Source organism: Lissotriton helveticus, chromosome 1_1, assembly GCF_964261635.1.
Source record: "Lissotriton helveticus chromosome 1_1, aLisHel1.1, whole genome shotgun sequence".
In the NCBI taxonomy this organism is placed as follows: Eukaryota; Metazoa; Chordata; class Amphibia; order Caudata; family Salamandridae; genus Lissotriton; species Lissotriton helveticus.
The window spans coordinates 1,343,455,222-1,343,482,703 of NC_136057.1; the positions used below are offsets into that span (position 1 = coordinate 1,343,455,222).

Below are 27,482 nucleotides of genomic sequence, written 5' to 3' on the forward strand. Positions count from 1 at the left end.
GCTCGAAGATTTCTCCCCTCATGCAACCTTCCTTGGTACCACCTCTCTATCTGGAGTTTCTGGTGGGTTTTCCTTCTTGCCTGCGTCTGCTACTGTTTTCCCCAGACGTATTCAGTGCACCTCGATCTCTATGGTTGAAAAAATTATCTGAGAGCTTGCACACACACACACACAAGAGGGGGGTTCAAGCCGGACCACAGGCATCAGGTTTCACAACCATCCAAGAGAAAGAAAAAAAAAGTAAAGCACTTTCCGACTGCAGCCACTAGATGGCGGAATATGCACAGTATGTGAATCTAAACACCGTCCATGCTGCAAAATATTTGTAACCAGTGCACTCATCCAATAGTACCTAGAAGCAATCAGGTTCTGCAACTCATGCTTCACAGACAAACTAAACATACACAAGAAGCAACGAATACAAAAAAAAAAAAAAAGACCAGCCAATTCAATCAAAAAATACTTTATTCGGTTTTAGAATAAAACCATAAAATTTGCCCAAATCCATGTACATTTTTTTTTAAAACATACATTTCATGACAGTAAAACAGTAATAATCAATCCAATAAACACAGAGAAATATATATATACACATCAAAATCAATGATAAAAAAAGAGAGCGGGAAAGTTGATGACCGGTTACCGGGCATGCGACTTCATAGAGGGTAATTAATGGGGTGCCAACTGGTATTAGGGGTTTGTTAATTCTCCATACAATTTGTAGATTTCAATGAGGATTTCAGAAAACCTGCTACAAATGGGATACATTCTGGTTTCAAACATTTGTAGATAAAAAAGGAGCTGGGCGGACCTGGGTAAAATTCTACTTTTTAAATTCAAAGATTTGCTTTTTACTGGGTTTATTTTTTAAGTAAAAAGTATTTATTTTTACAGAAAGAAAGGATCCACCAATCGGCACCCAGAACACCTCTGAATATCAGATGTGGATTGTGATCACGTTATTGGCTGGAACAATCATCATCAGCCTTTCCTTCTGACCCCAGCAGGAGCTCTCAGGGATGGGGTTCATCAACCTGTCAAATGAAAATTAGAACAAGTCAGCTTTGTGAGTGGAAGAAAAAATAGAATTCTCAAAAGAACATCAGCTCAGAAACCTTGTCACCATTTTAGTAAGTCAGATAAGGTGTCATTAACAGGGGAATGTGGATTCTAAAGCTCTGTGCCCGCCAAATATGCACAACGTCTTAAACCACAGTTGCTCAACGAAAGCCAGATCCAAGCCCAGTGTTCAGGATATCTGCATAACACGCATCTACATATAAACATTTTTAACTGAGTTCAGATACACAGCCAGTGGAGCTCTGAAAGCCTGCCACTCGTTAGGTCTATGGTGGTTAATATTATCCAAGACTCTGGTGGAAAGCGCTGACCAGGCTGATGCAGACAACTACTAGACTAGAGCTTGGGCTACTGGTCCAACAAACTCAATACTGGCTTTGAGCGAAAATCACACTGGACAATTGGCCACCATTATTTACCAACTAGCACCGATTGGTTGCTTGGATATGAATGGGGAGCAGATAAAGTGGGAAAGCTTGCACTGTCCTTTCACTTTAAATATGGAAATTAATTACATTTGACTCAGTATGCCGGACCCTCTTGGAAATTTAGATCATTGAAGAAGTCATGCAGGGAGGTCTGTGGTTAAAAATGTTTATTTCAAATGTTATAATTGTAATGTTTCAAATTGAAGACTATTTATCTTGATTTAAGGCTCTATGCACTCCAAAGTAAATATCTGGTCTAGTATAAAATTTAGCATGAAAACAATCTAGATTGACTGGGGCGTTGCGTACAATAAATCCTTTTTTTTTAATTATATTAAATTGCATGCATGCGATAGACATAATATAGAAAAAAAATTGATTGTTCACACGAGTAAACTATTCGACATTTGTTCAAAACACACTTTCAGACTTTTTTCATTCATAAAGAGAAATTATAGCTCACATTTTAAATAAAAACTCAATTTTCAAACCAGAGCCTACCGTCCTAAATCATCCTGCTCTGGGTAATCTCCTCCTGTCACTCAATGGTGACCTGTTCTCTTTTCAACCCACTCATCCACAATTTGAGGAATGGATCGTTGGGCCCCTGTGGCTTGCCTTGCTGCTGGAAGTGTTCCAGTCCTCCTCTGACCCTGTCTTCATACACTTGCTATTTAGCCTCAAGAAGTCTCACTTGGACTGCTTTGGGCTTTGGTGAGAGGGGCAAGCGGCCCGCAGGTGTGTTTGCATGTTACCCCCAAGTCATCTGTTCTGACCGTGCATCCATCTATGCAATACATCCTGCAACGGGTACACATCCCGTAATGGGTTGTCTTATCTGGTCACTTAAGGTTGACCTTTTCCCATCCCCAACCTGCTCTTTCAAATGCTGTGGGATGGCTGGATGGATTGCTATGGGTGGTATACATGCTACAAGTCTGCTAGGCCTCCTGGAGTGCCTGTCGTCACGGGCTGAATCTTTAGCCTCGTGCAGTCTCACTGACTGTTGAGTCTTGGTGACTTGGGGAGGAGACAAGCGACTCACTGTTAGGTTTCCATGACTGGTAGACTGCTTCAATATTGCACTCACTAAGAAGTAAACGGCTAGATAATTGATGCCCACTATCCTACACAACTACATCAGAAAACATTTGTGACATATTCTCTGGAGCCATATTTCTCTTCGTATTCTTGTATTAATCAGCTCCTCGTTGGTCTACCAATGGGGGAGGGGCTTTTATGGGAGCGTCTAGACCTCCATTCTTCACCCTGCAACTTCCCATTGTGGTGTTTTTACTGTGTATTCTTGTTGCTTTTCTTCACTCTGTCCACAGAGTGGCATGTTCTGGTCACATCCAATGACTACTTTATGTTAGTGACTGAGCAGGAAGATGCAGTTCATTCTCCAGAGTTATTTTTTTAACTAACCAAGAAGTGGAAATTCCTTTGGTAATACGTGCAATAGCAGCTTCTAAGGTGCCAGTTGTTCGCCCGGAGGAGAGGCTGTAGGAAGGACCTTCGCTGCAAATGATTCAACTTACATGAAAGTGAAAACGTTGTAGTATCACGTTAGCCTGAGAGAATTCAGTAATGTGGTGTTTTACTGATTAATGTATGTCCCAGACCCATCTCTTGGTGCTTTCGGGTTTATTCCTAGAAATATTTATATAAAGAGAAGTACTAGGCGTCCAATAGAAGAGGTTTGCTATTGCACTTGAATGACCCTTAATGAACCAGGTCATGTCCTTCTCATTGGTCCAAAGTGTATTCAAATATGTAAAATCTATCTCAGTCTTCTGCGGAGTGAAATGTCATTCAAATGTTATACATTGAATTCTGCCTCCATTGCCATTATTGCCCGTTTATAAAGTGTTTTTTTATTTTATGCTTTTCTTTTATTAGTAGACTAAATTAAAAGTATTCCTCTTGAACCGTTGACTGAAATCTACAGTTTATATGCGCTTATTTATCTGAAGTTGATTTCGAAATAATCTCCAGACCTTCATTCCTCCCTCTGCATTACCCTGTTTTGATGTTCAGTTTTTCCTTCTTCGTCTCTCATTTAAACTAGGTGTTCTTTGTTCACAGCCAAGGTCCACATCTGGTTGCCTGGGGCCCAGGAATCCTTTCAGGGAAAGAGAATCCATCAACCGGATGTGCCTTTGGGTCTCCGCACATTAACTCAAGATCATCATTTCAGGGGGAAACCGCAAACCCACCTGATCACCAGTTACCCAATTGTCTAACTGTTTTGCTCCCACTGTCCTCACCGGTTGTCTTCCACCCTGTCTCCACTCCCTCATTACTTAACATTTCCTCCTACCCCTCACTGTGCCTGTTGCTTTTCCTAATCTGTCTCTCCCTTCCTACTATACTCAAAATTAATTCCACACGATATACTGACATAAAATTACTTTCTTCCCTACAATATGTTAACTTTTGGGATATGTGTAAATGGATTGCAGGCTCTGCAGGTATTTGTGTCACCCTCTACTACCCAATCTACAAGTAGAACGGCATTATTAACAATAACAAAATCAAGAAATCTAATAAATCAAATAAATCTCATGACAGCTAACCCTGGCTACCTGGAAGTGGTCTTGGCCCTTTGGGCTAGAACCTTAGAAAGTGGGTTTACATCCTGATGGCCCAGGTTTGTCTGGTCATGTCATGTCTGGTTTACCTGTAATGGAATCCTTCTATGGTATTCTCGAAAATCCAGACACCGCGTCTTTTACGTATCTTATCAGAGGAGGTTTCGGGAGCGCAATCACGCTCTTCATGTGACAGTCCTTCCTGCAGTGAAAAAAAATACGTTGATCAGATTTACAACTTAATCAATAATGTCCATTTTGGAGCAAGGGTAAAACGAGCTCTAAAATTCCATGACATAATTATGTTTTACACTGGATTGTCACTAGGTTTTAGCAGATAATTTGCCATATTTGTACATGTAGAACGTCATTATTTGACTACTATGTTACTCTATTCGCACACAACGCAAAATAATTACAACTGCTAAAACAAGAGCGAAAATGTCTTACTCAATTCATTGAGTGAAATGAGGCCTTGATGGGGTTATTTACTGGTGTTATTGAACAGGCGCTGAGTATTTGAGTTCGTTTTAGGACTTACACAGATTTAGGACTTAGACGTTTGAGCTTCGACTTAAAGTCATAAAAGACAAAACTAATATGCAAAACACACAAATCCCCAAAATAAATGTTGAAAAACGGATATTGAAAAATGGAATGTTGCAAACCATCTTTTTGCGAACTGATCGAAAATAAGTATAATTCTCAAATTTTTAATCAGACCTCCAGTAAATTATTTTAAAGAGATATGGCAGTTGAATATAGCTACTTTGGTCAGATGTTTCTCTGTGAAGCTTTGTTTCTCTTATCCAGCGGGAAGTGAGATTTCTTTCTTTGGAAGTTTTAATGTGTTGCTGGCATCATGGATCACAAGGAGAAGACAATTAGAAATTCTGGCAAATTTTCAAGGTGAAATCTTTTGAAAGGGAACAATTATGTTGTATTTTTCCTTTGAAAGGCTGTTGAAGTTCAATGTGCAGGCTTTGTTTCATGACCGGAACTGATTTAAACTTGATCCTATTTTTAGGTCTGGCGTTAACCAAGACCTTTTGATTTTTCCTAAATATGTATACAATATTGGGGCTTTAAGCCACCAATCTTCCACCATTGGTCAGTCCTTGTGTCATTTAAATTTTTGCTTCTGCCCAATACAGTATTTAGCATGGGTCAGCGGGTCAGCCTACTTAAACCACAGGTTCACTTTACTTTGAGTGACTGCATTTTGCTCTTACAAGGAGCACATCCGAACACAAGCCAGTCCCCTTCAGGGCCAGTGATTGTTTTTACCTTATAATTTCTTTAGCATTGCCTTTGTATTTAGAACCAGATGGGATAGCAGGATGTTTCTGGTGCACTATTCAGTTTTATCAGATCCCATCTCTTGCCAATGCGGTTGTAAATTCCTTTGGGAGTGGTGTGTTTTTGACTACTGCTGTTTCACAGCATACCAGATTGTGTCCATTTCAAACTGTTCGGTAGTTTTTAGGTCTAGCCTAGAGCAGCGCTCATGCGCTGCTCTCCTCGACTAAGTAAGGGCTTTCAGAAATCACACATGTGCTTTTAGTTTTGCTACTGCCCTAGGTGTGCGTCTTTTTAACAAAGACAGCACGCAATTGGCCAAAGGCTCTTTTTGTCCCACCCATGTTAATGCTCACAGCTTAATGCTTGCGGTTACGTGCAGCAGCAGCAAATGTTTCCATTTATCATGCCCAGACACGGGCGCGATAATTGGAAACATATGCCACTGCTCTCAACTGCGCACGCACACCAGCAGCTCCCGCTGTATAAAGTCATTAGAATGCATGCTGTGGTTACAGGCACCGCAAGGTGTCACACGTTTGACTAGATCTGCTAGTTTCGTTTCTCAACCCGGGAGTTGGAAAATAAAATCAAAGCTTACCTTGACTGAGTGAAAAGGACACACCCTTTGCATTCCAAGCACACTCTCCGAAAGCTCTGGCCACGATGCCTCTATTACCCCCATGCCCACCCTGGTGCCACTCACTCGGAGATCTGCCAACCTAGAACCCTAGAAGGCGCCCTCGGGTGCGCCTAGCCCACCCCCCGGCAATGGAGAGTTTTGTCAGAAAGCATATGTACTTTATGGACTGCCTGTGGGACCAGATATGGCTGCACTCACGGCCACTGCCACCTGCGCCTCCGGAGCCAGGCAACAGCCCCAAGAGACGGGTCTTCACCGTCCTTTACGACTTCCAGGTCAGGACCGACAAGGAGCAGACGGTGACCGCCAACGAGCAGGTGTACCTAGTTGCCCACGAGGGAGACTACGTGCTGGTCAGCAAGGTTGATGGGGCCCCCGACCACGGGGCTGGTGGCCACCACCTACGTGTCCTTCAATCACCGTGAGGGCTTGTCCGAACAGTAAGTGCTTGCTCCTTCTGCGATATTCCCAAAATAGGCTCACCAATCAGCTGTCAAGGGGTCCACTTCATGTACGACACCGTCAGCAAGTCCAGTTCTTAGCCGGAAGCAAGAGACACAAACTACTAGTCCCAGAATGCAACTTTTTGTTGGCTTAAAAAAATGTTACCCTGTAAGAGTCACAAGTGATGGGGGGGCGCTTAACAGTTATGGGACCATCTCTCACTGAATCAACTGCTTATTTTAGATATACTATATTCCAGTTCGCACCATGTTATTTCTTTTTTTTTGGCTCAAACTGTGCCCACATGAGTTCACATTCCCATTGTAATGTAATACTTTAAAATCAGGTCTTAAAATACATGGAGAAGTTTTAGCTCTATCCCAGATATTCCAAGAGCGATGCTATAATAAGGCTCCTGGACTGTTTCAGGGAAAGTTGCACTTCCCCCAATAAATAAGGACTGGGATAGAATAGTGAATTTGTTTTTCCGGCTTACGCAAAAAAAACACCTGTTGTCCTGAGGGCGCAGTTCAAGTTAAGAAACACTCAGACCTGGGGTTTCATCTTCAAACACAATGTATTGTGGAGTTGTAGTCGAAGGCTGCTTCTGTGAATGAACACACCTGAATAGAATGGATTGGTAGCAAAGGAAGCCAGGACTAAAAACTTCATTTCAAGAGAGTAAAAAACATTATGAAACTGGGCATCCAATAATCCTGGCACTAAACACTCCCATTAAATTTACCATTGTAAAATCTTTTCTGCGTGTCGGAAAATTGTGTGTTATCACAAATTTCTACTTCTGTTTTGCACTCTCGTTTTGTGGGTGTGATGTTTTGCACTTCCGCTCTGAGTAAACGTAAGTGTCAGACAGATGACTCCATGCAATCGTGGTCGACAATTTTGAGACCGGGGACTTCAGTTAAGAACTATTCAAAGCATTCAGGGAAGGCTAGCGCTGGTTCCCCTTACTAGAACCCTGGGACTAAAACATATTTCATATGTTTATGAAATCGAAACCTGTGCTTCGGTACGATGTCCCCCAGTGACATGGATAACCTGATCTAAAAAGGCCTCAGGTACAGAGAGTACCCAATTTCAGAGAAACTAGTGGTAGGCAGGGCTCTAAGTGGGCCGGATCCCACCGGTGCTGAGCACCAGCAGTTCTAAAAAGCCTGTCCGCCATGTCTCAACCTGGTAGTAAATAAAAATTAACATCGTGTAGGTCTGCAAATAGCAGAATTGTAATTGTCTTTATGTAGCGCTTACTACCTCTGACTAGTCGTTTAAGCGCCGCAAAATGAAATGCACACCTCTGCATTTAGGAACGCCAGGTGTAGGAATGCGTAGATTAGGGCCCTAGGCAGCATAGCCTAGGGCCAACTTAGATGCTTTGGGCACTTTGCCACTGCTAATCAGTGTCAAAGTGCAAGTGCTCCCTGTGTAAAGTGTAATGGGAATTGGTTGTCCATGATTGGTATGTTTGCCTTGCTAGTAAAGTCCCTATTAAAGTGCACTATGTGTGCCAGGGCTGGTAATGCAAATGCTACTAGTGGGCCGGCAGCACTGAGTGTGCCACCCACACAAGTAGCCTTAAAGAGGGAACTCAGGCCTGCCACTGCAGGACCTGCGCGCAGTTTGTTAAACTGCCATGTTGTTCTGACAAGTGCACCCACTTGCCAAACTTACCCTTTCCATGCCCATGAGACACCACTATAGTAGGTCCAGGGTATCCCCTGGGCAGGGTGCTGTGCATGTGAAAGGTAGGACATACTTCGGAGGGTACCATGTCCTGACAGTGAAATAATCTCCATTTCTTTTCTCACGGTGGAAAGGCCATCTTGCCCATAGGAGAGAATTGGGAGGCTGTGTAATATGTTTTCCAGCCTATCTTCTCAAAGGCTTAAGATGGAGAGGTGAAGTTTAGTGTGCCTGAACTCACAATGTAATAACACATCTTTTTATGAAGGTCGTTTTTGCATTATTTGTTTAGAAGCCACTCTGGCTGGGTTGTTGTGCTTTAACATTTGTTTGTGCTTCTGTCTGGTTGTGGATGGACTGTCTGGATTTGAAAGCGATAGGATCTGGGGAATGTCTTGACCCAGGGGAGGAGGTGAGACAGCAACAGGCTGACCTGCTTCTGGAGTGTAGGGGGGGTTGGGGAGGAGTAGCCCCTAGAGGTAAAGAGGCCTGGGTTGCTGCCATAAAACAATTGTCCCATCTCCTGCTGAGTGAATGAGAATCAAGACCCCCACTAATCAAAGGAAGGGGAGGCCCCCCGGAACTGGCTTCAAAGCCATTTAGGGGTATAAATGCCCCTGAACTTTGGAGAATGGCTTGATCAAGATTGAACAAGACTAGAGCTACTTCGTGGTCAAGAGGAACCTTTGCCAAGAAACAACTGAAGAGACTGAAGGAAAGGATTGACCGTTGCGGTGTGTTCTGGGGCCGGCCTGCAGTTTGCGGCTTTAACCAAGGAAAGGTCAAGGGGACTTTGCGGTGTGCGGTGTTCCCCTGCTTGAAAGGACTCTGCTGTGCCCTGAAGTAACATATCCCCAAGGTCCCGACTTGAGCTGGCTCCCTGTTCGGAAACTCAGGAACACACAGGTGTCCAGGAGAGTCTCAGCAACGCTGCGTGTGTGTGCTTTGTGCAGCCTTAGACCTTCGTCAGGATTGCCTGGTTATCATGCACACCCAGAGTCCAAGTGAGTCTCAGCGACACTGTGTGCCTGTGCCCTGTGGCAGCCTGATATCTTGGTATTGTCAACAGCCCGAACTGGCAGCCCTGGAGGAGCTGAGCCGCAGGCCCGAGCCTGCCATTTCCAGAGTGGTACCGCAAGCCAACCTAGTCGAGGGAGGGCCAGAGTCCCACTGTCCGGAATTCACAAAGATTTCATCTGAGGCCCAAGTTGGTAGGAGAGAGAGAGGTCGCACCCCCCAGGTAACGTGTGGATGCCTGGGGTGGCGTGCGGTCTTTGAGGCAAACGCTCGAGGCCTTTATCTCATTCCGGCAGCGTGCGACTGCTTCGGCTCGTATCGCAGCCTGTACTTGCCAAGGGAGTGGCAGTACTGGGACTGGAGCTGCACTTTGTTACAACGTACCAGTGTTGGGGGCAACTGTGGACAGAGGCTGACTGAGTCAGCACAAGTGGCAGAGAGACCGCCTAAGGCACTGTGATCAGTGCTGGAGTGTATTACCTTATTTCTGCATAACGGAGTACCCGATTGTCGTATACACATTGCATCGTTGCTGTATAACAAACTACCTGATTCAATAGGCATGGCATTCTCTGCATAACGAACTACCTGATTAGCGTATTACGCATTGCATTATTCCTGCATAGCGAACTACCCCATTAGTGTATTACGCATTAAATTATTTCTGCATAACTAAGTACCTGGCTGTTGCGTTACACATTGCATTATTTCTACACTGTAAAGTGCCTGATTTGTTACATTATGCATTGCATTACTTTTCCATTGCAAAATGCCCGATTCTAGCATTACAAACTGCATAAGATAGTTTCTGGCCGGCCGTCGACAAACGGTCTGGGCCTCACCTAGTTGTGCCACGATGCCGCCTTTGGGAGTCGGAGTCCCGCAGGGCTCTGTTGAGTCCGACTCTTTTTAACATCTTTATGACCCCTCTGGCGGCATTGGCTGAGTCTTTTGGGGCCCAGATCATATCCTATGCCGACGATACCCAGCTCCTCTTTACTTGCGGGAAAGGAGAGGATTTTGATGGAGAGAGTATCCGTGAGTGCCTTGGGGCTGTTTTTAAATGATTCCAGCTGTACAGCCTCAGGTGCAACTCAGATAAATCTGAGGTACTCTTCTTCGGCTGCCAATCCTACCCGGATTGGCAGGAATGGTGGCCTGCTGATATGTCTCCTCCAGTACGATCGTCCCAGCTGGCAAAGAACTTGGGGATCAAGATTGATAACGGTCTGACTTTAAGATCTCAGATCCTTGCTCTTACGGGCACCTGTTTTGGCCTCCTCAGGATGCTCCGGAAGTTTCTTCCTTTGCTTTCTGAAGACCACAGGAAGACTACGGTACAGGCCTGAATTGGTTCAAGATTGGACTATTCCAATGTCCTATACCTTGGCCTGCCGGAGTATCTCTTACAACGGCTGCAGGTGGTCCAGAACACGGCCGCGCGGGCCATTTTCGGCCTCCATAGGCGAGCCAGGGTCTCCGGCCTTTTGCAGTCTCTGGATTGGCTGCCTATCCGGAAGCGGATAGTTTAAGGCCCTGACCCTGGCACATAAGGCTCTTCACACCTCGGGGGCTAAATACCTTCAAAGTAGGCTTGCCTTTTATCATCCGGCTCGTTCTCTGAGATCTGAAGCGCTGTTCCTTGCTGTGGTTCCTCGAGGGAAGAAGGAATGCACTGGAGGCCGTTCTTTTAGGCTGCGGGCTCCACAGCTTTGGAATACTTTGCCTTTGGCATTACGTAGCACCGCTAATTTGCTGACCTTCAGGAAGGGCCTTAAAACCTGGCTCTTTGCCCTTTAGTTTCCTCATCTCTTTTATTTGCTGGCTTTGTCTTTTTTATTCTTGTGTTTCTCTCAGGCTGTCAAATAAAAGCGCCGGGACACTATCGGAGTAGCCGCGCGCTATAAAAGACAAAATTAACATAACATAACATTGTATTAGGACTACAGTGAGTGCTCATTAATATCGCAAGACCTTACAAGGGCTGGCTAGCCTAACAACTCACCAGGAGGAATATTACAAATACGCACATGTTGGATTTATATTGTGTGGTCTTATCGTATATCTTTTTATATAAAATGTATACTCATTTTTATAAAACTCGTGTGGAGTCCATTTGTGGTGTCATCATTGGGTTGCTGTGAGCGCGGTTGCAAATACTTTACACATTGACCTTTAAGATAAGACTGGCTGCTCATGCCAGGCTACCAAGGGGGGTGAGCAGGGGTTCTCTCAGGTGGTGTCCTTCCTTTCCCTGATGTGGAAACGGGGGTCCCTATTTGGCCTAAGGTACCTACCTCAGCCAACCGGGTCTTACATTACTCAAGCGCAGGTGCTCAGCAGCGAGATATTACATGCACAGGTGCTCAGCAGCGAGATATTACATGCACAGGTGCTCAGCAGTGACAAAGACCACCTGAACACAGGGGCTCAGCAGTGACAAAGACCACCTGAACACAGGGGCTCAGCAGTGACAAAGACCACCTGAACACAGGGGCTCAGCAGTGAGATCTTCCATGAACAGGTGCTCTTCCAACTCCTCTGGGAGCACAGTGGCCGAACAGAGCAAAATCAACTAGTGTGACCCCATCTTCTCCAAAGAGGGAAAGAAGAACGCCATATTCACACTTCAATTGACAAAACCGAGACACTTAAAATGGAGACCTTGCTCTAATTAGAAATCAGTTTAAGGTGGATGGATGGTCATTTTCTCAATTGCGGGAACAGATTTCTATCCCAAGCACTTCCTGTCCTGAGGGCTATTGGAGGAAGTGGCGTTTAGTGTCCTGCACTTTGCTCCCAGTACACCAGGATGTTCAATATCTCCACAGGGTTTAAGTAGGTAGGCCAACTCACTTGTAAATGAATGTAATCAAGTCATTGGCTGCCATGAACAACATCAGTGATGAATCCATGGCCCAGCAATGACATTATGTTACAGAGACTGAGGCTACTGTGGAAAACAGAACCTTTGTACCTGCTAACAACTTCCAGGTGAGCCCCCGGACTTCTGCATGGCGCAAGGCCTTTGAAGTTCAGCTGAACCTTCCTGTCACAGTGGCTTATAGGTATCTGACTGTTGAATCTCTAACATTAATATGAAGCAAGGAGTTGGTTGAAAAGAAGTTTATTGAATTTTGAGTGCAAGGGTAAACCCACAAAGTCAGAAGCACTCTAGTGAAGCGGTTGTCCGGTCGAGTCATCAAGCAAGCAGAAATCCCGATGGGACAACAGCTGCACCATGGAGACAGAACATAACATTGCTAGGCATTCCAATTCCAAGCGATAGTTAAAGGGATACAACACTGACTCACCACATGTACACATGTCATGGCCCCTTTAACACATTACTGTTTGTAAGTGCACAGAACCAGCTAACTGATGATCTGAGCACTATTTGAAACACTACCAATAGCACAATACATCGAAGCCATGTAATGCTGATAATCTGAGTAGCAATACATTGAAATTAAAAAATACATTAGCCACCTAGAGCTCCTTGATGCTCAGCTCAAGAAGCAATACAAATATTCATGTATTATTTCATTCTAGTTCTTGATGTTGCATACAAGTGTGAAAAGACGTTTATTCAAACTTGACTTAAAGAAATAATTTACCGTTGGGCTACGTTAGAGAAGTCTCCATCCACAAAAGTGAAAAACTGGCATAAAGGATCTTCTTTGCACAACTGTTGACATTGTTGGTCCGAGTCGGCCTTGACCACCCCACGGTCGTTTCCTAAAAAGTTCAATCCTTTAAAAATGTGGTCACTGCATCCTGCAAGAGAAGAGAAGACAGCTGATGGAAGGACCACACACTTACACTCCTAGAGAAGCATTCAAATGGAGTCTGATGGATTATTGTTTACTGGGAGGTCAGTTTCCTTGACAAGCTGAATTAAGATGACCCCCGGTTTCCCTCGGTGATGCTTGTGGGACCCTTAACAAGATCAGGGAATTCTACCAATGTACATCTACTTCAAAGAAAGGTTCAACACTGGACATTTCAGTTCTGAATAGGAAGGTAAAAATCATTGTCTCTTCGATATTAGTATCCACGGGTCAGCTTTACGAATTACATCAGCATTTAAGTTTCCATTGGATTGAACACGTGGCATGAAGGCAACCTGTACATGTGTTTGCTATTAGAGACATGTTCTAGTAGTGCAACTAAGACTATTTGTGGGCCAAGCATGGGCTACTGGGTCTCAACCTTGTGGGTTTGCCTCTGTGGTCCAGCAGTCCTTCAAACTATGGCTCTGCAAGCAGGACCAAGTGAAACCACTTCAGCAGTGGACTTCGTGAGGTCACAGGCTTCTCAGGGGGATATTGTGGGCTGCTCAAGCTCTGAACTCACACACATTATTATAATAAATGATTGTCCAACCTACTGCTTATGGCGTCAATTCACTAAATAGAAGGGTTAGCGGAAATGAAATCCCACACCGTTGACATAAATACAACATCAAAGTAAGCAATCTCATATGACCCCATGACCCGTAATCTACCGAGGATGTGCAGTCACTTGACTAACTAGGATGAGATAATTTTTCATAGAAAAACTTAAGACTAATATAACACAGCACACATATCTATTTTAGATATACCTATATTAGTGTGCTGCTCTTTGAAGGTATGGCGTAGTACAATACTGGAACTAAATTGTAGCATATGAGCCAAGCAAGTGGGTCAGTTCTCCTAGAAGAGATCTGGAGGTGGCAGATGGTATCCCCCCCAAGAAAATGTTGAGAAAAAAAAAAATCAAATTGTACACATAAAATTCATGTTTCACTACTGGGAGAGCTACCCCCTCCCATAGGATAATATTGGGGATTCCGAATTACATTTAATAAGCTGTAATTCCTACCTGAGGAGAGGTAGATAGGTCATGTTTGGTACCTATGAAATTGTAATGATAAACCCTCTGAAACTACTCCCTTTATCCAAGCAGAAACATAATATATTAACCCATACTAAATGTATCCACTACCCCCGGAGTGAGGATGGAAGTGGAGGTATCCACTTCAACAACAAAACAATTGTCTGCAGCACCAAAAACACAGTAGGCTATGACCCCAAAGTATTGTCTTAATTTCAAAGTGACACTTGTTTGTTTTGTTTTTAGTCTTACAAATGATCAGGTTAGACCCTTGGTATTACCATATTTATGGTACACACCTGAAAGCCAAGTATTAGTATCAGGCAGGAAGAGGGTTAAATCTCCTGGATAGGTCACACACAATTGACTACCTTTGCTATTTACCTCAATTTCCTTTCAATTCCACACCTGACCAATTTTGCTCCTAATCTCTTCTCCCTTACGGTCCTACTGGCTCAAAATGTTTTCTAGGTAGGTCGTCATACTCACAATCAATTGTATAATTGATGATGTGTGTTCTTTTGTTTTTTGAGAGGGAGGTGAAATGTGCATGTTAGTCACACTTGAATGTTCAGGGTGAGCAATACACAATTTTGACAATACCATGTTCAAAGTTTTAGATATTCTATTCTACACAGCACAATCAAATGTGTTCATTATATTTACAGAGGCATGATCTTCCATACTACTCCTAGCTAAAATACAGTATGTGAATGATTAGTGAAGCCAAGAAATGTTTTTCCAAAGTAACCAGACAAAAAACAAAACTTGACATTTTTCAAGCAATTTTAACTACAAACTAATCAACACAATTGTCTGGAAGTTAGAAACTAATGTGTGTTCTCGATTAATTTAGGGAGACAGAATCTAGAGCTTCTGCAAAGGATCCAATTTGGATTTTTAGTCTCTGGAACGGAGAGCAAAAGGTCCCTGTTATTTGTGATTAGTGTTTCACTTTTACAGAAACATTTGCTTTCAGCCGATTTTCATCAAATGCCTCTCTCTCAGCGGCAGCTCCGTTGCTAAAGTGACAGATTTACCCCACTGCTCTGAGCTGGTCAAAAAGGAAAAATAAAATGATAATAACATTGTGTTATCACTTTATTTTTCCGTGGCTAAGCTGGTTGGGGTGGAGCGGGCTGGACTGGGCTGTTAGAGGAGCAGGGGGTAGGAGCGGTGAGCAGTCTAAGTGCGCATGAAGGTTTTGGCTGGATGTCTTGGGCCGGCCAAACAGACATGCACACTTTGCATGGTCTCCACCGAGAACAAGCACAGGCTCCCAGTCCCTCTGAGTGCCGAGCCACAGCACTCAGAGCAATCACAATGCTGCTGTAACAGCATGTGATTAGCTTGGGGAGCCTGGGAGCATGTGTCTTCCTGCTTGTCAGGAACCTCTATCAAACTTCAGCAGGGAATTCTAGAGAAAGCGCTTTGGCCTCCAACAATTTACATGGATGTAAAGGTCCATGTAGGAAAAGACGAAATCCATGCTGGAAGTCCTCCCTTCGTCTGGTGCTACATGAGCTGCAGCGTTCCGCCATTATGAAAGGACATCAGACCGCACCCACTTCCTGTAGTGGTGCGCGGTCTAGTTGTTCCCTTTCACGAGCTGAAGTGTCTCAGTAATGCGCATTCGCGACCAGAACGCTGCGCACTTCAACTGCAGAAAAAACATCTGACAAGAGCTGGTTTGCGCACTTGCTGTCAATTCGACGACCTACTCTTCGAATTAACCTTAGAGTTTGACTGGCGCTGATCTCTTCCTATGGGAAGTTTAGAGTTTTGAGTAAAGGTGCATCTTTTTGGGCATTATTAAATATAGTCTTTGTTTTCAGCAGCTGACAGATGAAGTTTTGAGCTGGAGCAGAGCCGGTCACCTCCGCATTGGAAATATTGATGGACCAAGGAGTAACTTCTGTCAAGAGAAGTGCTAAAAAAACCTTCAAGTAAGCCTGTCCAATTGTTTTTTTTTTTAGTTATTCGCCAATTGTGACCAAGAGGCCTCAAGTGTCTGAGTGAAATAGTATTTCCAGCTGTAAACCAATGAGTCCTACATCCACAAGCGAAAAAAGAAATTATAGTAGTTTCTGAAGGCAAGAGACTTAAGGAGAATAACCAGAGTCTGAGGAGAACATTCATTTTGTAAAAATTTGAACTAAAGACTCCAGTACAGAGTTCAAAAAGACTTGAAAGAACTGTTAAGTTGAGAACCTAGTTGGAGATACATTTTATTCCTCTGAAGAAGAGTGATATTGAGACTGCAACCTTTAATATTGTAAAATTGTATAAAAGGAGAACTCCTATCTGGCATTGCAGTATTCCTGTACTTCTACCAATTGTTTCAAGTGCCAGCTGTTCTTTCAATGAATCAGATATTACGTTAAGAATACATAGACAAGACAGCACTGAGAGTAGCTAGCTTCTAATACACAGGTAAGAGTAATGTAGGTAGAGTGAAAGCAGAGAGAGCTAGAAGGTAATTCAAGGTTTTTGATAATCTTGTGCTTATCTTACAGAATTCTCCTATTGAAAATTCCGAAGTAGGAGCCAGTGTACAGAAGCATGTCTCTTGTTTGGTCTTCCACTTCCCCTTTCCTCCAGAACTAAGTTCAGAGACAGCGCACACTAGTTGTCACTGGTCTTGGCTGGTGTGATCGGAGGTAAGATCATCTGTTCCTGAGGGGGTTGCACCAGAGTGTATCCTTTTCTGACACTGCTCCTGCAGTGGACTGAAGAGCCAAAGAGGACGAGAGGCGGTGGCTGGCCTACAGGTAAGATATATATAATTCCCTCCCCCTACCTGGCCAGGACTAGCCACCCCTCCCTCCCCCCCACCATTAAGTAGCAGCTGTCACTGCCCTCTTTAGGATCCTTAAGTCAACTTTAATTTTTGGATTCTGGAGGGTATAATTGTAACCAGAAATTGATGGGCTAATTGATACAGGTAAACTTTTACTTTTGTGTAAGTTTACGATTGTTTGCTATTCACAAAGGGATTTACTAGAAATCTCTACAAGTGCGGAGTCTCTTCACATTAAAAGACTGCACTTGTAAAGGGACGCCTCATAAATCCCCATTTGGTTAGCAAATAATTGTAAACTTACACAAAAGTGTAGGTTTACCATTGTGAATCAGGCCCAGAAAGACCGTCTGTATCAAACAAAGGATCAAAATGTAAACTGTTTTGTCTGGTGTTTTGTTAGGCTACCAGGTCACAATGGGGCATATTAGCAACAAATAGCGATATGTATCGCTAAATGTGCTTAGCGCAAGTTTTTTTTTATACGCTGCCTATCACCGGATATTATCACAGAGATAACATGCTATTAGCAACGTTTATCTCTAATGCGATAAAATATCTGGCAATAGCGGTTCAATGCGTGAATATCACTGGAAATCCAGCGATAGTCAGGCAGTAACGCTAATGGGGTCTTAACCTGAATATTCACCTCCCATTGGATATACAGGTTAAGTCATGGTCTGAGCAGGGGTTGGGTTCTGGCGATAATCGCGCTTAGCGATACTTTTCACATCGCACAACCTGCCTGGCTAATAGGCGATAGCTGTGTTAGTGACTGCTTTCAGTCGCTAACAGGTTGGGTACACCCAGTTCGCATGTCATTAGTGATAAATATTGCTGACATGCAAAGTGGGCCCCAAACCGGTCACTATCACCTAAAAGCTGTCGCAAACTGCTGTTAGCGACAGCTTGCTAATAGGGCGATAAAATGATTGCAGCTTTAGCTGGAAAAAGTCCCGCTAAAGCGGCAATATTGCCCTTGCTAATATGCCCCAATATTTTTATCCTTTATTTGGCAATACATAAATTATGAGGAGGATCCATTTGAGTGTCATGGATTCAAGACAGTCAAAAGTTAGCTAGAATCCATGTACATAAACCATGCAATGCATGGGCTCAACTAAAATTAGTAGTCAGAAATACACAAAGGTGGTGAAAGAAAGGCAGATTACCAACATTGCACATAATGACCATATTTGCCTCAAAACAGTTCTCCTAAAACTGTAGCTCCTGATTTCTAGTGTTTCCCTGGAGGTGCATCTGCAGATAAATAAACATTGCACTGAGAAACCAGGATTTATCATCAATTAACCTGGCCGATTGTCTTGCCATACAATTTGATGTTTCAACCCCATGGCACTTACTCACAGACACCCCAAATGTGAAGCCATTTTTAGAATCCACCCTAAACATAAGCCAAGCAAGAGAATATTTTTAACTTACTTTTTTTAATCCCAAAGCGTCTTAACGAGAAGCCTGAAACGACGTTTGGAACCAAAACCAAAAAAGAAGTCCTCGGGTCAGATCGCTTCAGATAGCAAAAGAACCTAATGAAAAACAGATTAACAACCAATAAGAAATTAGATGTTGAAATTTGCCCCATCATGGGCTAAAGGCATAATGTGCATTTGTTCACAGTTTAACCATCTGAAATGACTCAGTTGCTGCTCCTTTGATGAATGTAGACCACCCACAGAGGAACCTGCAGAGCATTTAAAAAGGGAAGTGGACATTCTCAAAGCCTTCACAGGAAGTTCTGGAGTATAATACGTCCACTCTGCTCCTACATTAAATTGGGACTGCTCTGACTAGATCCTCTTGTTGATTCCTCTACTCTCAGGTTTCTGTCTCCAATCCCAACTCCTCGCTCAACTCTCAGATTAGCAAATAGGTTGAGAGGTCTGGTTTTCAGCACCTTTTGGTGTCTGGGGACCTAAAAGAGGATGCCCTATGGCCCAAAGTCTTACTTTACTCCTATTGGACAGAGGACAAAATAGTAGCTCCTACGGGTCTGTACTTTTGTGGTTGCCAGAACTAATCATGTTTTTAATATGCCATTTATGACTCATGTTTTGAAGGCCCCATAGAAGACCCAGAATGGACTGCAAGCTCATGGACAATGCACAAGCAAATATTAGACACTTATGCGGCTTGCCTTCAAACCAATTATGAACATGGTCTATAGGGAAAGTTCACAGCTTCAGGTAGGAGGAGAAATAAGAATTTTAACAATAAAGTTTGTTAATGCATATCTGAAGTTGATGCTGCAACAATGAAACTGCAAAGTGAGTGGTATTTTGCCTTGTATAGCTTCAGTGTTTCTATACGTTCATGCGTGTTGTCTGTGAGCCATGTCAGGCTGGGTGTGATAACAGATTGTTCCACTGGGAGGAGTTCTATTGGTGAAAGTTGAGAATCATTAGTATTGGATGTCTTATTGGCATGAATAGACGCTCCCTATTTACACACCGGAAGGACTGACTACTTTTTGTTCTCTCCCTCCTTTGAGTGTCTTTATGATCTCTTCCTTCTTTTCTTGCAGGTGTTCTTTGCATCTCTTGCGAGCCTCCTTAGGATTTGACTTGTACACTTTAGCCTGGTCAGACAAGAGTTGCATGAGGGCTTGGTCTGCCTTCAGTTTGTGAAGGTGCTACATTAGATGCAATTGTTTTTTAACACATTACCCTTGACTGTCAGATAAAGGCGGTGGTACAAGTGTTGGTCAATCTTCTGGGACTCATGGTATCTGCAGAGAAGCGCAGGATTCTTACTCTCCTCATCCATGAGAGCTTCTTCTGGCATACGTACATTGGCAGTACTCTCTTACTAATGCCCATGGGCCTTCTCATACTGCGAACAAGCATGTTGCTTCTGCAGCAGGCACAGGAATGAATAAGTCTAGGCTTGTGAATAATCAGACCATATGTCACCAGCTTTCCGATTTGCTGGTTAGATTGGATCCTAATGAAACAAATAAGATTGTCAATGCAATCATACTTTTTCTTGCCACAGTGAAAGATGCTGGAAGCAAGCTTCTTCTGAAGCCATAGAATACTCTTGGTAGCACCCGGCCGAAGAACAGAAATTGAGAATCGGCTGAAGTAACATCTATGTTCCTGGTGGTGTGTCAGTAAAAGTGCCTTGTATGTCTGGTTAACGTGTAAAGAAACCAACATTCAACTCTATGAAGTCTACTTACAGCTGCAGCTTGTGCTACCTGCAACAGAGCTCAGCTTGGATTAGAGACAGGAAGATCGACCATGTATCCCATTGAACATCCCACTGGGAGCTGGAGGCTTCGGAGGCCGGCTTTTGAAGACCACAGCCATTGCATGCACTTAAGTGACTTTCTCCAGCTCTGAGATGAAATGAATCAGCCTTGACTCCAGTGAGGAGTTTTGATTGACTATGACCAAATTAGAACATGTTCTTAAAAGAGTAACATAGTTTGCATTGCTTTGCATTGCTTTCTATCACGCAAAAAATATCCCACAAATAAGGGGGAAACATCAAGCTCAGCGAAATCTCAAAATAATTGGTTTCTAAGGGACAGGACCACCATTACTATGAAAAGATGAGCAAGAATAATGCATGGGGGTAATGAAGGATGAAAATCTTAGAAACGTGCGGTGCTGAAACGTAGCTTACATGGTTAGAAGATTTGCAGGTTTCATCTAAATCTATCCACAAGGTCAAAAGTTAAAAGTATTACTACATAGTGGTGATTACCACTGTATATTATATATATAGACAGACAGACAGAAATAATGTTTTACTTTCTGTCGTCAGCAGTCCATTCTTCTGTGAAAAATGTGAAGTACTGGCAGTGGGGATGGTTGCTGCAGAGGAGCTGGCAGTTCTCAGCATCAGGAGCCAGAACCTGGTCAAAGTCCTCGCCATTAAAATCAAAATAGGGAATGAGATATTCAGGACATGTGGAATCACCTGAGTAGGGAGAGAAGAGAAGAATGGATTTTAATCAACCACTACCTTCCATTTCACCAATATAAAACTGTCAATCCCCCACTCTGCTGCTTCTGTAAGGGACAATTTGTTGGAAGTGGAGAGCATGACATGCCCTTAAGCCACAGGCCTGTAGTGTCAGGCTTTAGGTTTTGACTCACTAAAAAGGACCCTTGACTGACCCCAGTGAGCGCTGGTTGAGGAGGCAGAAAACCACAATCAGAAACATATCTGCCCATGCTGCAGCCAGCCCCAAAAATATCTAACCTTAAATCCGGATATACTTGGACATTATACAAACCAACTAAAGCCGTGAGATGAACATCCACTCCCACTAATACAATTAATTTAAAACAGTATTTATTTTAACTAGTTTGGCAGTTTGATTGAACTGAAACATGAGGTGAATTGGCAGGGTGGTAGAAAGGTTTGTGAGTTGTGGCCTGTAATTACAGTGGGTTTCTTTTTCTAATTAAAGTGGGTTTCTTTTTCTAATTAAAGTGGGTTTAGTAGAACATCTACTATATGGTCTGCCCCCACCTCAGCATCAGGTGACTTAAGGCAAGTAGAAGACATGAAAGCTAGCAGAGGGTGACAGGAGGGAAGGTAGATTGAGACGATTTGGGGGGGGGGGGGGGAGGAAAACGACATGTGGGGAGGTGGAATGAGACATGAGAGAAGACAGAGGAAGTCAGAGAAAGGAATGAAACATGAGGAGGCAGAGGAAAGCACAACTATGGTAGAGGAAACATGAGGGTAGGCAGGGGGAGATGTGACTGAAGGTATGAGGAGAGGTGAGGGCAGGCACAGGAAGACATTAGGGAAGGATATATGAATGAAGGCAGAATGAGGCAAGAAGCACAGCAGAGGCAGGAATGAGAGACGGCGGATGGCGGCATAGGATGGAGACAAGAGGGCAAGCAGTGCAAGACATGATGAAGAGATGGTAGAGGAAGACCAGGAGATCAAATCAGCAGGAGTAGTGCTAACAAGCAGAGGAACGGAGTGATGGCAGAAACAGCAGGAGCTGTAGAGTGAGGAGAGTGGACGTAGGAGCAAGCAGAGGGAAAGACTTGGGGCAACAGCACAACTGATGGCAAACAAACACTGTGAAAGCAGGCACAGAAACAGAGGAGTTTTAGAAAAGGATCAGCTGGTTAGAGTAGAAACAGTAATGGTAGATACAGGGGTAAGACAGTGGGGTCAAACAGGGGAAGGTGTTTAAAAAGCAACTGGTGGTTGAAAGCAGAGAGAGAAGGTAGATGAATATGGTACTATTAGTCTATGTTTGAAGTAATTTATGTAATTCTTAAATCTTCTACGGGAGATGCCTCAAAGACAGATCTCATCCAGGTCATCCTATTTGAGTTTTTGTCCACCCCCATCAATCTGTAGGTGGCCTACTCCTAGAGGCACATATCATGTCTGTTACCTGATACCCACTGTACATACACTTACCTTATTTCTTAGAGTACTCTTTCCTTCTGCCTCGCTGTAGCTGCTTTTTGGTCACTCTATTTGCCCTTCTCAGACAAACCTTAAAAACCAACCAAATGGCCATCCATCTTCCTCACTCAACCTCTTGTTCCTGCAACATCCGCTAAAGAAACCCCTCTTTTCTTCTATGGTCACCACACCCTGTTGTCCTGTACTGCGAGACATCCACTGCTAATGCTAAAAAGGTAGATTTTGCAGCCAGGAACCAGAGAGGATGGAAAATAGTACGGATGTGGTTCCAAAGTGAGGGCAATTAAGTAATTGAAGAAAAGTGGTTGTGTGCACATAAAATGAGTCACAAGTGCTGTGGTTGTGCAACTGCCCTTGCTAGGGGGATCATGTAGGATGGCCATAAATCGAACTACATCTGTGGCCAGTGCTCACCTCACTTCCGAATGGGTCTGGCAGTGGAATTTTGCATTGCTGTCAAGTTTTTAATGACCCTTTAGCTGGAGATGAAGTCAACATTGTGCATGGGCAGGCAGGGGGTCTTTGGGATATGTTGGCCAGACAACAAGAGCACAAGGCGTGATTGGGGACAGTCTGGTCCGGAAAGAGAACGCTTTAAATTGTGTCTTGCGACTGTGGGGGTTGGGCGAAGTATGCAATGGAGCCATCAAGAGAGGACTGATTTGTCTTTAGGAGGAGATGGGATATCAGATAGAGCTTTAAATGTCTGAATTTACTGTTTAGTGTATGTTGTAGTTTCAAACATGATGTGGCAGAGGATGAGGAAAAGAAATTCAGTTCATACCATGAAGCAAAAGTACTGTGAGACTATAAACATCACACTGGCTAACCCAGGAATATTTCTTGCATTGATTTCTACACACTCATTTCACAGAAGCAACCAGACTATTGTCCAATACTTACAAGTGCTGTCATCGCAGTTCCTTGGGCTGAAACCAGACACAACATTGTCAAGGATATTAATGACTGGTGGAGATGGCAGCTTCGTAGCGAATTTATGGAAGCACATCTTACTGGAATTGAAAGGCAGAGCATCCTCATTAAAGTTACTGCTTTATGGATATCAGAGCTTTTTCATAAATATACATAATGATATTGATCCGAGAACTCTCATTAAATACACAGCCTTGCTGATACCACAGTGGTTTTTAATTAAATATGTGTCCTTAGTAAGCTGTACTATACTGCAGTGCATATCGTAAGCATGAAACACTGCTCTCGCTTCAATAAAATCAAATGAGTTTTCCCCAGGTAAAGCTATCTTAGCTAAGCTCAAACCCAAGCCTCCATCGCAGTCATTCAATCCATGCCCAGTCTTCATCCTTTTGCAACTGAAACTCATACAGAGGGAGGGACACAGGGAAGGTATCAGAGTAGCAGTGTTTCACTGAGGGTCCTTCATCAACAGTGAAGCAGCTCATAAGGGCATAGAGGAGTGGTAGGATCCTGGAGTAGGTGGCATGACCATGGGCAACTGCCTTGGCTTTGCGATTCTGATTTGGTACATCCATAGAAAAGACTCAAACAAAATCCACTGCTTATGTGATTTAGGGTCGGAGGTGTGTGCAAAATCATACAACTTAATAAAATTGCTACATTTTGTGGAAATTACACAAATGGAGCAACATTTCATTTGGCTGGTTACATGCATGAAATTTTCAAATGAGTACATAACCTGATTAAAGAAGACATGAAAGACAATTTCAGGACATTGGTGTGAGCATAAAATGTCACTTGGTGAGACATTTTTTTATCAATCCAGCCTCCCATGAAGAAACACTCACCAAACAAACTAACTGCACAAGACTCCCACTGGCCATTGTCATTACTGAACAAATAGATGTTGATTTTGCTCAGGGATCATTTGATTTTAATTCTATCAAGAATGTGTGCCCATTATCATACAATTTTATATGTTTTGTTGCAACTTGTAATAATAAGAACAAAATTATAAATACCAGTACTTTGCCTTTTATCCTGATGAAGGCTTTCTATTGATCTATGTACATGAGCCAAAATGCTATTGCCGCCTACTACACAGAAACATCGGTACGTAAATGTATTATGATACAATAAATGCAAAGATTTCCCATCATAGATTAAGAGTTAGTTCACACTAAGTGACTGGAAGAGCTCAGTGTATGACTTGCATATGCAGTCTCTTAGCATATACTCACATGCTATCTAAATTTATGTATTACGTAATGATGGTTAACCCCGTTGGTGCACATGACGAGCTCAGATCGTCATGACCACACTCATTTCTATTATGGCCCAGCACAGAAGAGGATCCTCTCAAGCAGCCAAGGGGTTAAGCATCATTCCACGTTTTAATCCTATCTTTGTTTTTCTGGCTCATTTTATTATACAAGACGTTTATGATGAAAAACATTATGAAATAGCCTTCATCTGTAAGATTATAAAATTCTCATAACCAATTGATTATATATCTTTGTTGATTAAGGGCCTAATTTAGAGTTTTATACAGGGCACACCATGGTAAACATAACAAAATACCTGGTCCTTCAAACCCTTGGTTCACCTGCCTCACTTTGCAGCAGCCAGATCTGTGGTTTTCTGTCAACAAAGCATCCATGGGGCTGTCAGTGGAAGGCATTACATCGCAAATCCTATTTCGGGTGGGTGATGTAATCTCTTTTTTCTGTGTCACAACCAGGAAAAACCTGTAGCCCAAAAAGTTGGTGCTCTCCCCAGCACACGTCCACTGTAATGTTAGGTGGCTTGGATATGTACGAGACCCTAGCTCTGGCTTGTCAGCATATTAGAATTTAGAGTGCAGAATTCTACAACCAGAGACTTCCATTTGCTGGAAAGAATAAAATCAGGTATATTTGTTTGAAAAGAAAACCACAATCTACAACACCAGTGATCTACAGACAACATGCATTAGAATATCCTGTCAATTAAGAGCGGTTTCCCTATATAGGTTGATGATTCGTGATGGGTAACTTAAGCTCTCCAAATGTTGATGAGTATACATTTGCGATTGCATATATGGTTTGGTATTGTGGAGCCCCTTTCTCTATTTGGAGCCACTGTGCCTGTGGCAAATCTTCTGAAGTTCATATGTGAACAGGTGTGAGACTGAACTATAGCCTGTCAAATTGTTCTACAAAACATTGTTCCACAAAAATACCATGCTACTGTGTACTTACCGCGCTTTGGGAACTACATTATACTGCTCTGTATAATATGTGAAGAACTGACAGTCAGGGGAGTCGGTGCATGAATCCTGGCACTCAGTGAGGGTTTCTCGGAGGAGAGACATAATGTCACTGCCCAAGAAATCAATGTCTTTGTAGGTTTTCGTGAAACAACCTTAAAGTAAGCAGAACAAAGTAGATTATACAAAAGAAGTCACCTAATGTTTAATATTACTTAAAAAGTAGATTACAATGGAACTGGCACATAGAATATTTTCTATTTATTATGAATTCTTAGTCAGTTCCTTAACCAAGGTATGCCCAATAAAATAGCCTGACTTTCTTAAAGCATGCTAGGGTAACGCAAGTGACCAAATGCATCCTTTGACCCATAGACAATGATGGAATTGATGGTACCATGATGTCTGGTACTCCTATCTCTGGAACATAAAACTTGACTTGTATGAAGCAGACTTCATAAAAAACTGAAGCAGCCCTGGTCCTGCATCCTTCTGCAGGTTTGTGATGCAATATGGCTATCCTGAAGTATTACACTCCACACCCAGCTCATCATTGGTTTGAGGAAACAGGACCACTTTACCATTTAAGAAAAATTATGCTTTCTCTACAATACAGAAAGAGTTAAGATTTACAGAACCATTTACAACTCAGTAATCGTCAATAGGTCATTCAACCTGGTAACAAAATGTCCCATTTACAACTCAAAAATGCAAACAAAGCTGCGTAAGTGCTTGGTATTCATGAAAAATAATGACTTTATTTATTCTATGCAGGCACATTGTATGCAGTGCGAATATCATGCATGCCATAGATTAGGACATTTGTGAAATTTCACTTCATTCAATAAAGAGTTTCAGATCTATACACAAATTAATTTTCAAACGCTATTAGGAACTCCTTTCTGCCATATCTATGGAATACGATATTGGATTTCAAGATACGCGAAGGAAATATATTACACTTGTTTGTAAACAACCACAAACGTATGGTTTTGTGGATGTGTGACTACATTCTGAATGCATCTCTTTGGGATCACTGAAAGAATATCAGAAACAGAAATATCATGTGGACTTAACGTGTCAAAAATATCGAGTACCACCATATAGAGAAGGGAAGGGCAAATAGTTAAGTATAGATTTACTGTTCTTAACCCCAAATCCACGTACCTTGAAGATAAATTTATCGCCCAGGGACATATATGTGTAGTTGTATATAGTAAAACTTTGTTGAGCTGTAGAGACTTACCTTCACAATATTGGCGTACTCCATATTCTTGACATGATCTTTTGGTCCATGATATATGTGTTTGATATTCTGTCTAAATTGTTTTCTTCATTCACTCCTCTAAACGTAATCGAAGTTCAGAACTAAGTGTATGTCGAGTAAGAATGAGCGTGTACACTATAAAGTAGTTATTAAACGTACGTATAAGCATTCACCATGTTTCATTGCTACAATATACTGCATAAAGTATGTGTTTGCTATTAATGACCTTTCCAGTTGCAAGTCTGTCGGAAGAAAAATGGGGATCTAACCAACAATGAATAATGTTTACATTTACATATAGTTTCTGCAGACATTTATATATAAATTTATTTTTATGGGTTCCTAAAGCACACATATTGGTACTGCCCGAAAGTCCCTCTGTGAGGGTGTTAGACCAGTCAGATTTAATGTGGTCTTCTCCCAAACTTTTTGCTTGCTTGCCTCCAATTTTGCATGTGTTGGCCTTAGGGCTCTGTGCACTTTGCCACTACTATATAATTGCTTGTGCTCACTCCCCTAAACATGGTTTGATTGACATATCAGTTTGGCATGTTTAATTTACTTGTAAGGCCTTTTAGAGTGATATCCTCCAAATTAGAACATTGGAATGTTGGGTGCTCCATTGAAGACAATGGAGAGCTCCAGGCTTTTACGGGCCGATAAAGGCCCGCAAATCAACATTCCAATGTTGTTTCGAAGGCCTCTCGGAGCCCGAAG

At 42.7% G+C, this 27,482-nt stretch overlaps 1 protein-coding gene and 1 pseudogene across 1 annotated transcript in view; both read right to left on the reverse strand.

The window, feature by feature from the left end:
* Positions 1-472: 472 nt before the first annotated feature.
* Positions 473-27,482, reverse strand: part of LOC144823938 (coagulation factor XI-like) — a 70,689-nt gene continuing 43,679 nt past the window's right edge. The window contains exons 4-10 of the mRNA XM_078682881.1: positions 25,491-25,653; positions 23,218-23,327; positions 20,661-20,829; positions 18,328-18,431; positions 12,824-12,983; positions 4,192-4,304; positions 473-1,034 (exon numbers count right to left, since the gene is read on the reverse strand). Coding sequence (XP_078539007.1) covers positions 4,208-4,304; positions 12,824-12,983; positions 18,328-18,431; positions 20,661-20,829; positions 23,218-23,327; positions 25,491-25,653 — 803 coding nt within the window. The 3' untranslated portion in view covers positions 473-1,034; positions 4,192-4,207. The remainder of the gene's footprint in view (positions 1,035-4,191; positions 4,305-12,823; positions 12,984-18,327; positions 18,432-20,660; positions 20,830-23,217; positions 23,328-25,490; positions 25,654-27,482) is intronic.
* Positions 19,346-20,060, reverse strand: LOC144798713 (large ribosomal subunit protein eL19 pseudogene; annotated as a pseudogene).